The sequence below is a fragment of the Oncorhynchus masou genome, chromosome 32 (genome assembly GCF_036934945.1).
Source record: "Oncorhynchus masou masou isolate Uvic2021 chromosome 32, UVic_Omas_1.1, whole genome shotgun sequence".
Taxonomy (NCBI): domain Eukaryota; kingdom Metazoa; phylum Chordata; class Actinopteri; order Salmoniformes; family Salmonidae; genus Oncorhynchus; species Oncorhynchus masou.
In genome coordinates, this window is record NC_088243.1 from 25,196,415 (window position 1) to 25,210,931 (window position 14,517).

General features: G+C 41.1%; 1 protein-coding gene across 2 annotated transcripts; it reads left to right on the forward strand.

Moving 5' to 3' along the window:
• The first annotated feature begins 2,663 nt into the window (after positions 1–2,663).
• On the forward strand, positions 2,664–10,077 carry LOC135525757 (uncharacterized protein FAM241A-like). 2 transcript variants are annotated; one of them, XM_064953573.1, is made up of 2 exons: positions 2,664–2,882; positions 5,335–10,077. In XM_064953573.1, the coding sequence occupies exons 1-2, from the start codon at positions 2,757–2,759 to the stop codon at positions 5,764–5,766; spliced, it is 558 nt and encodes a 185-aa protein (XP_064809645.1). In that variant the 5' UTR covers positions 2,664–2,756; the 3' UTR covers positions 5,767–10,077. The 2 variants fall into 2 exon arrangements, with proteins under 2 accessions (XP_064809645.1, XP_064809646.1); XM_064953574.1 differs by having other exon boundaries at positions 2,789–4,821.
• Positions 10,078–14,517: the final 4,440 nt, after the last annotated feature.

Sequence of the window (14,517 nt, forward strand, 5' to 3'; positions counted from 1 at the left end):
AAGCCAGTTTCATCATAGTGCTTGATGGTTTTTGCAACTGCACTTGAAGAAACTTTCAATGTTCTGGATTGACCTTCATGGTTTAAAAAGGAATGATGGACTGGTGTTTCTCTTTGCTTATTTGAGCTGATCTTACCATAATATGGACTTGGTCTTTCACCAAATAGGGCTATCTTCTGTTTGCCACCCCGACCTTGTCACAACACAACTGATTGGCTCAAACGCATTAAGGAAAGAAATTCCACAATTTAACAAGGCACACCTGTTAATTGAAATGCATTCCAGGTGACTACCTCATGAAGCTGGTTGAGAGAATGCCAAGTGTGCAAAGCTGCCATCAATGCAAAGGGTGGCTACTTTGAAGAATCAAATAATATACTCAAAATATATTTATTTTGATTTGTTTAACACTTCTGTTACTACATGATTCCATGTGTTATTTCCTAGTTTTGATGTCTTCACTTTCATTCTACAATGTAGAAAATAGTAAAAATAAGTAGGTGTGTCAACTTTTGATTGGTACTGTATGTTTTGTGATATTTATTTGATACACAACTGTGTCATGTTTTTTTCTGTCCTGCAAATGTGTGTTTGTTTTCATAGTCCAGTATTTATTTGGTTACTAACTTTCTTTCATTCAAGCGTCTTTATTCCCACACATTTAACACTTGAAATGTGGACACTCCTTCAAATGAGTGGATTCAGCCATTTGAGCCACACCAGTTGATGATAGATGTATAAAATCAAGCACACTGTCATGCAATCTCCATAGACAAACATTGGCAGTAGAATGGCACGTACTGAAAAGCTCAGTGACTTTCAACGTGGCACAGTCATAGGATGCAACCTTTCCAACAAGTAAGTTTGTCTGCTCTGGTCAACTGTAAGTGCTTTTATTGTGAGGTGGAAACAGTCTAGGAGCAACAATGGCTCAGCCGCGAAGTGATAGGCCACACAAGATCACAGAACGGCTGCAACACTCACTACGGAGTTCCAAACTACCTCTAGAAGCAACGTCAGCACAATAACTATTCGTCAGGAGCTTCATGAAATGGGTTTCCATGGTCGAGCAGCCGCACACAATCCTAAGATTACCATACCCAATTTCAAACGTCGGCTGGAGTGGTGTAACGCTCGCCACCATTGAACTCTGGAGCAGTGGAAATGCGTTCTCTGGAGTGAGGAATCACGCATCACCATCTAGCAGTCCGATGGACAAATCTGGATTTGTCCGATGCCAGGAGAACGCTACTTGCCCGAATACTTAGTGCCAACTGTAAAATTTGGAGGAAGAATAATGGTCAGAGGCTGTTTATTATTGTTCTGGCTAGGCCCCTCATTGCCAGTGAAGGGAAATCTTAATGCTACAGCATACAATGACATTCCAGATTCTGTGCTTCCAACTTTGTGACAACAAAATGCCCTTTCCGGTTACAGCATGACAATGCCCCAGTGCACAAAGCAAGGTGCATACAGAAATGGTTTGTTGAGATCGGTGTGGAAGAACTTGACTGGCCTGCACAGATCTCTGACCTCAACCCAATTGAACACCTTTGGGATGAATTGGAATGCAAACTGCAGGCCTAATCGCCCAACATCAGTACCCAACCTCACTAATGCTGGCGGCTGAATGGAAGCAAGTCCCAGCAGCTATGTTCCAACATCCGGTGAAAAGCCTTCCCAGAAGAGTAGAGGCTGTTATATCAGCAAAAAGGGGACAAACTCATTAATGCCCATAAGTTTGGATGTGTCTACATACTTTTGTCCTTGTAGTGTCTACTGCTTGATACTAATTGAAATGTAAATAGTCGAGCTACTGTAAAAATAAATTTCTAAAGAAGCACTACATGCACACAAAATAATATGATTATTGTGGATAGTCAGATTAATATAATAGATATTTGCAAAACATGTAAACGAAGGATTTCTCTCATAACCGGTTTACATGGACATATCTGAAATCAGGCAAAAAACAAAACAAAGTTGTACCACAGACCATGCTATTTTTGCGAAGACATAAAATGTGTATGCAGCCTCAGCATGTGAAAACTATTTCTAAAACTCATACTTTCAGTTTTTCCGAACTCACTTCACTCGTGCAAAAGAGGGAGGCTTGTGTGTCATGGGTAGAAGGGATCCAGCTTTTGTCAAATTAACGTCAGAGTTGACTTTCAAAGCAGGTTTGGAGAATTTACGCAGCAGGTTAAGATTATTAACGTAGCAGTTTAGGAAACTCAGGTTTAGGTTAGGAAAATAGTTAGGGTTAGCTAAAACGCAAAAAATATATAAAAATCTACTTTTTACGTTAATTTGTCACACTGGATTCCTTCGAGCAATGACACTACCAGTGTCAGCACATGCGCAGATTAAATACACCCCTGGGACTCATTCAACTGTTCAGCTTGCTACATGTTCAAATAATTCGAAAGATACCTGCTTTTCTGAGCTGTTTTAATCGGCGTATGCTTACTCCGATTATGACCTTACGCCGATTACGATAACAGAGTAATATGTTGACACTCGGCTTCTGCCATAATCAGTTTAATATCGAATATTTGCATGTAAATGTTGTTTGATAGACATTTCAGCTATTTGACACTGACAGCTGAAGTTGACACGCCCCTTACCGTGACGTTAATTCTCACACGTGACAACAGGGGGGGGAGGGGCGGCGGAAGTGTCATTGACAGTCTTGATTGTTTTGTTCTCATTCCTAAACCTCATCGGATAAATATAATCATAACGGCGTGAATAACATGACCAGCATATCACAATTTGTGAATGATCAGCCGGTACTGCATCGGCGGGAGTTTGAGGAGCTAGATAGTCGAAGAAGGTGTCAATCTCATCATCCACCCAACACACCAAGGCAAACATTCCAGGTAGCCAGCTAACGCTATCCAGCAGGTGCAGTTAATTAGCTATTGTTGCTAGCAGTGCAATATTTATATCAAGTGGAACTGTAACTAGTTATATAAAAAAACATCGAACTGGCACGAAGCGAATACATTTCAGGGTTAGCTAATTGGTGACTGACGATTCATATCATGCTTACTAAATTGCTTGGATAATCAGCTAGCAGTCTAAATCCCTTGACGTCATACTGACATGTAGCTTTGGGACAACATCGGGAGTCTGTATAGTTGTGCATCGTGCTGGCGGGTGGCGACGGAAAATAATCCTACCACAATATAGCCGGCTAAATCCCAACAATTGTTTTTCCTGTCAATAAGAGGATATGTATAATATAATAACTCTACTTACCAGACGTAAAGTGAAATGTATCCATCGCTATCAAATAAGCGTCTGAATCTAACTTGTCGTCACCATATTCCCTCCGAGTTAAACTGGGGCTGCGATTAGACCACGCACTTCACGCGAAACTTCCTAACACTAAATCTACCACTGTTTACACAGCAGGAATATGGTGTGGTTTTGACAAAAGTTGGATTCAGAAGTTTATTTCCCGATGTATTCCAAAACTAGATTACATAAGGCAACTATTGCCGTTTCAAACCAACTGGGAACTCGGGAATCTCCCGAATTCAAATGCATTCAAGACAGCTGGAACTCGGAAAAAAATTAATAGCTCCAACTGGGAAAAAAATCGCTTTGAAAGGTCATCCAAATCGGAAACTAGGACATCGTTTTAGTTTTTAAGCTACTTTGACCTGAAAAATCACTGACTCATGATTTGACCCCATTTTTGGCACCTGTATTTGGGGAATTTCTCCCATTCTTCTCTGCAGATCCGCTTATGTTCTGTCAGGTTGGTTTTCTGAGCAATTTTCATGTCTCTCCAGATATGTTTGATTGGGTTCATGTCCAGGCTCTGGCTGGGCCACTTAAGGACATTCAGAGACTTGTCCTGAAGTCACTCCTGCGTTGTCTTGGTTGTGGACGTAGGGTTGTTGTCCTGTTGGAAGGTGTACCTTCGCCTCCATCTAAGGTCCTGAACAGGTTTTCATCAAGGATCTCTGTACTCTGCTCCGTTCATCTTTTGCTCCGTTCATCTTTTGCTCGATCCTGACTAGTCGCACAGTCCCTGCCGCTGAAAAACCTCCCCACAGCATGATGCTGCCACCACCACGCTTCATCGTAGGGAGGGTGCCAGGTTTCCTCCAGACGTGACGCATGGCATTCAGGCCAAATAATTTAATCTTGGCTTCATCAGATCAGAGAATCTTGTTTCTCATGGTGCGAGAGTCCATTAAATGCCTTTTGGCAAACTTCAGGCAGGAAGTCATGTGCCCTTTACTTAGGAGTGGCTTCCATCTGGCTACTTTACCATAAAGTCCTGATTGGTGGAGTGCAGCAGAGATGCTTGTCCTTCTGAAAGCTTCTCCCATCTCCATAGAGGAACTCAGGAGCTCTGTCAGAATGACCATCGGGTTCTTGGTCACCTCCCTGACCAAGGCCCTTCTCTCCCTATTGCTCAGTTTGGCCGGGTGCCCAGCTCTTGGAAGAGTCTTGGCGGTTCTAAAATTCTTCCATTTGAAGAATAAGGGAGGCCACTGTGTTCTTTGGGACCATCAATACTGCAGATATGTTTTGTTACCCTTACCTAGATCTGTGCCTTAACACAATCATGTCTCAGAGATCTACAGACAATTCCTTCAACCTCATGAGCATGCTCTGTCAACTGTGGGATGTTATATAGACAGGTGTGCCTTTCCAAATCATGTCCAATCAATTGAATTTACCACGGGTGGACTTCAATCAAGTTGTAGAAACATCTCACGGATGACCAATGGAAATAGGATGCACCAGAGCTCAATTTCGTGTTTCATAGAAAAGGGTCTGAGTACTTATGCAAATAAGGTATTTATGTTTTTTTATTTTGAATCAATTTGCAAATATTTCTAAAAACCTGTGTGTAGATTGATGAGGATTGATTTTATTTTATTTAATACATTTTAGAATAAGTCTAACATAACAATGTTGAAAAAGTCAAGGGGTCGGAATACTTGCTGAATGAACTGTAGCTGGCTACTTTTAGTGCATTTATTATGCTTTGGCCAATGTTTCTGTCACCTAGCTACTTGAACAACCAACAGTTACATTTCAAGGCTGGCGGGCAGTCTTATGATTCCAGCATGTATCAGTATAATGCTGAAAAGAAGTTTATGTGTTGTTGGAATGAGAGACCCATTCATACAGCCTAATGGCATGTCACACAGCCTTATGACACAACCACATGCCTATCCTAGGTATGGTACGTTCCATGTAGTGTACCTCTTTTGACCAGATCCATATGCAACACTGGATAATTGTAGTGCAGCACAATGTATGGGGAATAGGGGTGTCATTTAAAAGCCATACTTGTCTTTTCAGGATGACCCTAGAGTCAGACCACCTGGACCTAGATGGCAAGGCCCTCCCGGTGACCCTGGGACTTGGTGGTCACGCCCCTCTGGCAACCCTGGAACCAGGCCCCGCCCCACCGCTGACCCCAGAGCCAGGCTACGCCCCTCCGGTTACCCAAGGGCCAGACCACGCCCAGCCGGTGACCCCATGGCCAGGTGGCCTCTCAATGACGATCCCACGACAAGACCTCAGGTGGATGACTGCGAGCGGATGGGGACCCTTTTCGGGCAGCTAAACAAGTGCCTGCGCAGCGCGGGCTTCACCCAGATGTACTTTGGGGAGAAGGTTGTGGATCCTGTGATCATCATCTTTTTCTGGGTCCTACTGTGGTTCCTGGGCATCCAAGCTCTTGGGCTGGTGGGGACTCTGTGCATTGTCATCATCTTCATCCAGAAGTAACTCGATCTCCAGCCTGTTTGATTGGCAGTTGGGAGCTCCGGTGTCTACAAATAAAAAGGACTTGAACTCCAAATGAAAGGACTTGAACTCCCTCGCTGTCTGTTCTGTTTGCATGAAAAGGGCAATCAGCAGTTACTTCTTACTTTTTTGGACTTGTATATTATTGATATGTACCCATTGATTCTTGAAGAATATTATGCCTCATGAGCTTAGTTTAACTGTGGTACCCCATCAGAACTCAATATAAGCTTGTTTTACCCTAATGTTTGTAAACAAACACTGTATAGCATAGAAAAACCTGGTTAAAACTATAATTTGAATATCATGGATGGTCAGTCCTTGCATCCCTAGCTCTGTCTTTGAATTTGAGAATGGTTCAATTTCTCCAGCCCCATATCGCCACTTTATGCTGAAACAGAGGTGGGGAGCATACTTTATTTTTCAGTTGCTGATTGACACTTTAAAGCTTCCTAGACTCAGTGAGCATTTGTCAATACTCGTCTTCTTAGTAGCCAACTACACTTTATCTGAGGTAAACATTTAGAGTGCTGGCAGGTGAAATGGAGGCCTTGCTCTTAACTACAGATCTCCTGGTTTCAAGCTTTTAAAACTCAAAATCAGACCACTTTGCACACTAGCTGTGCCCCAATACTCAAAAGCAATGTCTCATTATCTCCTTACATGTGTGAGTATTGATTTGAAAGAACTGGATCAGTGAAAGCAATATGTCTAATAGCTTAGTTTTGTATCGCATAGTTTAACTGGTAAATGTCATTTTCAAGTGTTATGAAGTTTTTGATCATGAGGGAAAGCAATCAAGGAAAGGAAGTCTATCAGAACTATTTGGATGCAGCCATTGCTTCAAGTATACTGAGCAGTTAAATATGCAATCTGTAAGCCTCCCAGGTGGCGCAGCGCCAGCTGTGTCACCAGAGACTCTGGATTCGCACCCAGGCTCTGCCGTAACCGGCCGCGACCGGGAGGTCCGTGGGGCGACGCACAATTGGCCTAGCGTCGTCCGGGTTAGGGAGGGCTTGGCCGGTAGGGATGTCCTTGTCTCATCGCGCACCAGCGACTCCTGTGGCGGGCCGGGTGCAGTGCGCGCTAACCAAGGTTGCCAGGTGCACGGTGTCCTCCAACACATTGGTGCGGCTGGCTTCCGGGTTGGATGCGTGCTGTGTTAAGAAGCAGTGCGGCTTGGTTGGGTATCGGAGGACGCATGACTTTCAACCTTTGTCTCTCCCGAGCCCGTACGAGAGTTGTAGCGATGAGACAAGATAGTAGCTACTAAAAACAATTGGATACCACGAAATTGGGAAGAAAAAGGGGTAAAAAAAATTAAAAATAAATATGCAATCTGTAAGATGATATCTATAGTGTACATGGAATTATATTATGTGGGGAAAAACAAATATTTCGTAACATCATTAGAACCTGTAGCCTAAATCAAGGAGCGGCCTGTCATATTCCAAGGTGCATTCCATGAGATTTGCACATACAAGTAGCACTGTATTTCTATGATACAATTTGTAGTGGTCAAGGAATGACATTCCATGAGAGCAACATTACTTTGCTTCACATTTGACATTATATGCCATTTTGTTAAACAATAGAATGAAGTAAAATATCCTTCATTTTGGGGTTATCTAGAGGTCTGTTTCTGCTGCATTAGTTTTAATTACCAATGACCATCGGGCCATATGACAGATTGTTTTTTTAAGGCACGTTGGGAGCAACATTCTAACACCTGCATGCCTACAAGGACCTGGAATGCATATCACTGACTGGTTTATTAGGTTCTATAGTAATGTGAGTTGTCCCCCTACTTTGAAAATGCATTCAACATATACCTTTGATATGCATGTACTTCAAAGTAATGTGTGGTTGCTGTGAAGGAGAAAAGTGTGCTCATGACTAGCATGGATGTTTAACTTTTGCACATTTGTAAATGGGAATGGTAGAGAGAGTTATATTATATCAAGCCTATCCTTTTGAATGAAAATGGTACATAAATTGTCAGGAATCCTACTATCTTTAAAGTTGCATGCAATATGTTAAAGTTGCATGCAATATGTAACTTGAAAGCAAGTCTAAGAAGCGGTAGATCTGTTCTGTGCTCTATTTCTATGCTTCCCGTTACTTTCGGTTTTGTTCACCAGTTCAAAGAATTGTCCATTTAAAGAAATGTAGCCAATTTATTCATTACTACATTTAGCTAACATTAGATAGTTAATCCAGAGATTCTTACCTTTGCCTTGATTTGGAATTCTCGTCCAGGTAATCATGGCATTTGTAGTTCTTTATGAAAGCCACATTAGCAGCTAATTAGTGTTTCATTTTGGGGGTAAATGCAGGCTAGATTGATAAAAGTCAACCTTGTCCAAGAGAGATTTACACAGTTATCAAAACGTCACACCATGGTAAGTCTACACAAACATTATTTGAAGTGTTTCTAAAAATCCCCTATGGGAAAAATAAATGGTTGAAAAACAATTGAAACCATTTCCCTGTTTGACCGCTAGGTTTCATGGGTATTATGACTCGTACTGTGGTACTCTATTGAGAGTGGTATGTCATTCTGAAAATTACTCCAAATGTAATCAGAAGGTAGTGCTGTAAGGCGAACAAGCACTTATCCTTGTGGTTCTTTATTGTCAATTAATGTAGGAAAGGCTATATCAAATTGCAATGTTGAGATTGACTAGGCCTAAATATATCACTGCTTTTGTGAGATACTGCTACTATCATACTGTTTGAAGATTATGATGATGATGATGACTTTCCGTCATGGGTGTCCAAATATTCAATATTACAGACATCAGAATGTATGATAGACCACCTACTTATACTACTGTAAGCCAGAGGACTGCAAATCATGCCCAGTGTTCACTGCTTGAGAATAGTTGTTTAACTTGTGGAGTACTACATACACATCACATACACTCCTAGGAAAATATTCAGCAGCACTATTGGTTGAGTGCAAGAGCCAGGGATGTAGCCTAGTAAACACTAATAAATTAACATTGTCCATAAGTGCTGATCTAAAGTAGGTTTTGCTACATAAGGTTTTAGGTTAGGTTAGGATTGGATTAATCCACTAAAATGACAAAACTGTCATTTTATAAGCTTGTGTGGCCAACTAAAATACCCATAGTCTTTGTGGAATGCTTTTTGGTGTTTGGCATGTTCCAAGTTGATATGCAAGATTTTTAAAAAGTGGAATGTCTATTAATATCTACAAAGTAGGCTTTTAAGAGTGATCGAGCACAAAGCAAAACAGATGTGGATCTGCAGAGTGAATTGAGAGGGAATTTGTTGGATTGAATTGATATATCATATTCACTATAGGTATGTCTGTGATCAGTTTGGTAAACATAGATCCCCCATTCCTTTAACAATGAGAATATACAGTAATTTGTGTGTTATAAGAATTTTGAAATTTGGGTAAATTACTTGATGATTTAAAAGCTGGACGATGTGTGAGAAATTTGTAACAAATGTTAATATGGTTTTCTCCTTTTTGGCATTAATTGTACACTAATTGAGTGTAAATGCTTTGCTACTGTATGAGTATAAGATGTTGTATGTCAAGTTAAGAGTCAAGCCAAGCGGCCGGTAGCCTAGCGGTTAAGAAGTTTGGACCAGTAACTGAAAGATTTCTTGTTCAAATCCCTGAGCCAACTAGGTGACAAATGTGTCTGTGCCCTTGAGCAAGGCACTTAACCTTAATTGTTCCTGAAAGTTGCTTTGGATAAGAGTGTCTACTAAATCAGGGGTACTTTTTCACTCAGGCCCCCCTTCCAGCATTGGCAAAAAATCTAGCAAAATATCGTTAGCTGACATGGGTCAGTTGATCTAGACATTTCTGACAAGTTGTAAATAGCTCTCTAAAGTATGTCATGAATGACATGACAAAAGGAAAACTGATGATGCACTCCCCAATTTCGATTTTGCACCTTGTGCATTCTACTATTACACTTTTCAAGAGTAAATTGAAAGCCAGACTGAGTTCCCCCTGCCGACCCCTCGCCCCACAGTTTGGGACCCACTGTGCTACATGACTAAGAATGTAAAATGTAAGTCTTCCACAGAGGAATCTTTCAGGACAGAAAAGGATGGCATAGCATGGATCACTGATTGTGCCGTACTCATACCAATGAATTAATATAATAATGCTTCATTTTTATTATTGATTTATTTTAAGATTAAGATTTCTGAGTGATATTCAGATCTTACAATGTTATACATACTTGCAAAATGATTGAACTTGAATTTTAAAAATGTAGATAAAAGTTATGTTTTTAAAAAGTATTCCTCTGTGTCATTTTCTCAACACATGAACATGTGGTTCTGAGAAATACCAACCGCACGGCAAGCGGTACCGATGCACCAAGTCTGGACAGCTTATACCCCCAAGCCATAAAACTGCTAATGTAAGGACTGACGCTGGAGTAGAGAAGCAGGTACGGGGAGTAGAACATTTAATGGGAACAGACATGGAACAGCGTCAGAACCGGGTAATACACAGACATAAGACAATTCATGCAGAAGCGGGGAACGGCTCTGGAATACAGACAGATTTAGGGGAGGTAATAAAACAGGTGATTGAGTCCAGGTGAGACCAATGAATCGCTGACGCGTGTGCCGAGGGGAGACAGGTGTGCGTAATGATGGTGGCAGGAGTGTGTAATGCAGTGCAGCCTGACGCCTTCGAGCGCCAGGAACGGAAAGTGGGAGCAGGCATGACAGCTAAATAGTTAACCAAATACTCTACAGCAGCTACCTCGACTATCTGCATTGACCCCTTTTTGCACTAACTTTTTTTACTCATCACATACGCTGCTGCTACTGTTTATTATCTGTCACTTTATTGCTAGTTACTGTATATGTACATATCTACCTCAATTACCTCGTACCCCTGCACATTAACTTGGTTAGCCATGGTATTGTTACTCATTGTGTATTTATTATTACTTTTATTATTGTGTGTTTTACTGTTCTATTATTTATCTATTTTCTTTCTCTGCATTGTTGGGAAGGGCCTGTAAGTAAGAATTACCCTGTTAGTCTTCATCTGTTGTTTACGAAGCATGTGACAAAGAAACATTTGATTTAATTTTAATTTGACCAAACTATACTAAACAAAAATATTAACACAAAATGCAACAATTTCAAAGATTTTACTGAGTTACAGTTCATATATGGAAATCACTCAAAACTGAAATAAATTCATTAGGGCCTAACCTATGGATTTCGCATGACTGGGAATACAGATATGCATCTGTTCATCACAAATACCTTAACAAAGAAGGTAGAGGCGTGGATCAGAAACCATTCAGTTTCTGGTGTGACCACCATTTGCCTCTTGCAGTGGAACACATCTTCTTCGCATAGGGATGATCAGGCTGTTGATTGTGGACTGTGGAATGTTGTCTCACTCCTTTTCAAGTGTGAAGTTGCTGGATACTGGCGGGAACTGGAATACGCTGTCGTACACATTGATCTAGAGCATCCCAAACTTGATCAATGGGTGACATGTCTGGTGAGTATGCAAGCCATGGAAGAACAGGGACATTTTCAGCTTTCAGGAATTATGTATAGATCCTTGTGACATGCTGAAACATGAGGTTATAGCGGTGGATGGATGGCATGATAATGAGCCTTACGACCTCATCACGGTATCTCTGCATTCAAATTTCCATAGATAAAATTAAATTGTTTTTGTTGTCTATAGCTTATGCCTGCCCATACCATAACCCCACCTCCACCATAGGGCACTCTGTTCACAACATTGACATCAACTGCTTGCCTACACGATACATGCTTTCTGCCATCTGCCCGATACAGTTGAAACCAGGATTCATCAGTGAAGAGCATGGTTCTCCAGCGTGCCAGTAGCTATCAAAGGTGAGCATAGTTACACGAGGTCTGCGGTTGTGAGGCCAGTTGGACGTACTGCCAAATTCTCTAAAACAACGTTGGAGGCGGCTTATGGTAAAGAAATTAACATTCAATTATCTGACAAAACCTCTGGTGAACATTCCTGCAGTCAACATGCCAATTGCACACTCCTTCAAAACTTGAGACATCTGTGGCATTGTGTTGTGTGACAAATCTGCACATTTTAGAGTGGCCTTTTATTGTCCCCATCACAAGGTGCACCTGTGTAATGATCATGCTGTTTAATCAGCTTCTTGATATGCCACACCTGTCAGGTGGGTGGATTATCTTGGCAAAGGGGAAATGCTCACTAACAGGGATGTAACAAATCTGTGCACAACATTTGAGAGAGTTATGTTTTCTGTGTGTATTGAACATTTTGCGGATCTTTTATTTCAGCTCATGAAATATGGGACCAATACTTTATATGTTGCGTTTATATTTTTTTCAGTGTAAAACATTGTCTAATTCTTCTCTATTGGAAGTGATTGATTTCCATACTAATTTCCACTGTCTCTACAACTCAATAGTTAAAATAATTGTGGTAACATTTGTTGTAGTTTCATTACTTGTTCTGTTAGCCTTGGCCAACAAGTTTCAAATCTACCTGTCATACTGTTGAATTGGGAAGGTGGAAGAAGATGAGAATGAGAGGAAGCCTCCAAACACCTTAAACCAGAGTCAGGAAATGCACCCACATCCACAACTGCTCGATTAGGCCCAAGGGAACCCAGAACTAGAAGCAGAGATGAGAGCTCAGGCTGAGCACTCCAACCTGGAGACGGTGCTGTGGAGGTGGCAGAGGATGCTGGGGGGCCAGAGGGACGAGATGAGGAGGCTGAAGACTGACATGAAGAGGGAGACAGAGAGCTTGCAGACTCTGCTCGCTGGCCTCTTGAAGATCTGGGGGTGGAGGCAGAGAGAAATGAAAATTAAATGCAGGTTAGTTCAAGTGAGTCTTAACTGTCATGCTTCACTCACTTTTACAATTCGTTTTTTTTATTTTTTATAATAAAGGGCCTCCGTTTTAGCCTTGTGCTACAAACCCAGTCTATTGTTCTGTTTCAGTTGTCTGAAAATGTAACCCCAGTTTGAGGTGGCGCCGAACCGCTCTGCCAAGTTCCTGAAGGAGAACAACAAGCTGAGCTGCCTGCTTCGCATGGTGGAGTCCTTGGTGGCTGACCTGCAGCCCCTGCTCACCTACCATCAGGTCCTTGTGGAGGACACCATGAAGGACAACTCCATATAACACAAGATGTAAAAAGAACTCTGAAGGACAGATAAATAAAAGTTTCTGATTGTGGATCCTTTTGTGTTTGCTTACTGTTTCTTTTGGGCTCAAACATTTTATAATGTATGACCTAAATGATCTAACTATTAGTCTTTCCCTGCGCTTTATATGGCCCTAAGTCAATATAACTTTATTGCCCTTTATCTTTACAATAAGAGCTACAATTATCTACTAGACTATACTGAGAACCTATGCTATCTGGTATTCAAAGTTCTCTTTATTTTAGAGGGCGTAACCGCACATAATGCAGACAGTTGCCGATCCAACTTACAAATGTTGCACTTCTCTGATGACCCTTTATTCAGAACAGTAGGGCATAACCTCACAACAGTGACCTGAGAAGCATTAGAAATGGCGTGTATAACCAATAAAATAACAATCCCAAACATGACATTTCCATTTGCAATAAACTTTTAAACAAGCTCAAATTAATTGAGTTTATATGTTTTTTTGTATGATGCAAACTGGTATAATACCTGAAAGTTGCTGCACTGTGAATACACAATACCTGCCTATGTAACTCTCAATGTAATTACATAGGTATTGGGTATTACATTTATTGTAAAAGGGGTCAAGTACTGCTGCTAAAATGGATATTTGACCTAATCATCTATCCACTAACCATGAGGTAAAGGAGAAGAGCAAACGGGGTCTAATCAGAAAAGTGCTGTGACACAGTTCATCAGCACAGACAGCTGACAAATAATTATTTACAGAATATAGCAATTTGTTTTATAATTTTGTATGTTGTCTGTAACGAGTCCTGAAATCACGTGTATAGTTAAGCAATAAGGCCCGAGGGGGTGTAGTTTATGGCCAATATACCATAGCTAAGGAATGTTCTTATGCACAACACAACGCGGAGTGCCTGGATACCAACGTAATTAGATTTATTTCTAATTAAGTATTTTTGGGGGTCATACTGTCATACAGGGGTGTCAACATATGGCCCACAGGTGGTTTGAGAATACATTTCTACACAGTGTGACATGCGTCACCTAACTGTGATTGTGCCCAGGTATGTCTCGTTATCTGAGGGTGTGGTTTTTCCTATAGAATGACAGTGTTTCCCTATGCCCAACAAATTGCCATTATTTGCAAAGGTTGGAGTACCTTGGGAGGACAACAGCGGTGAATGTGCCTTAAGTCCAGATTCCAGTGTGGCAGCCTGGTAGGCTCATCGTAAGTATGTTGTTGGCAAATGTGTTCCCTTAAGCCATGATCCTCTCTCCTCCTCCCTGTGGCACACTTCCCTCAACAATGGACGGAAATGCTTGTTTCAGTAAGAGGGTCAACCATCCAACTGCACATATTTTTTTGCTGGTCAGCAGAATAAACAGCAAAACTGTCAAATATGGTTTGATAAACCAATCATTCACTATATCACAATAGTTATTAGTAGGGGTGAATACTCAATAGTATGCAGCATACTGTAGGCTTAATGATAGTAACCGTTGTAACATCACTGATAATCGTAAAGTTTTTATTTTGTTTGGTATCCAGGCCTTTTTAATACCCTT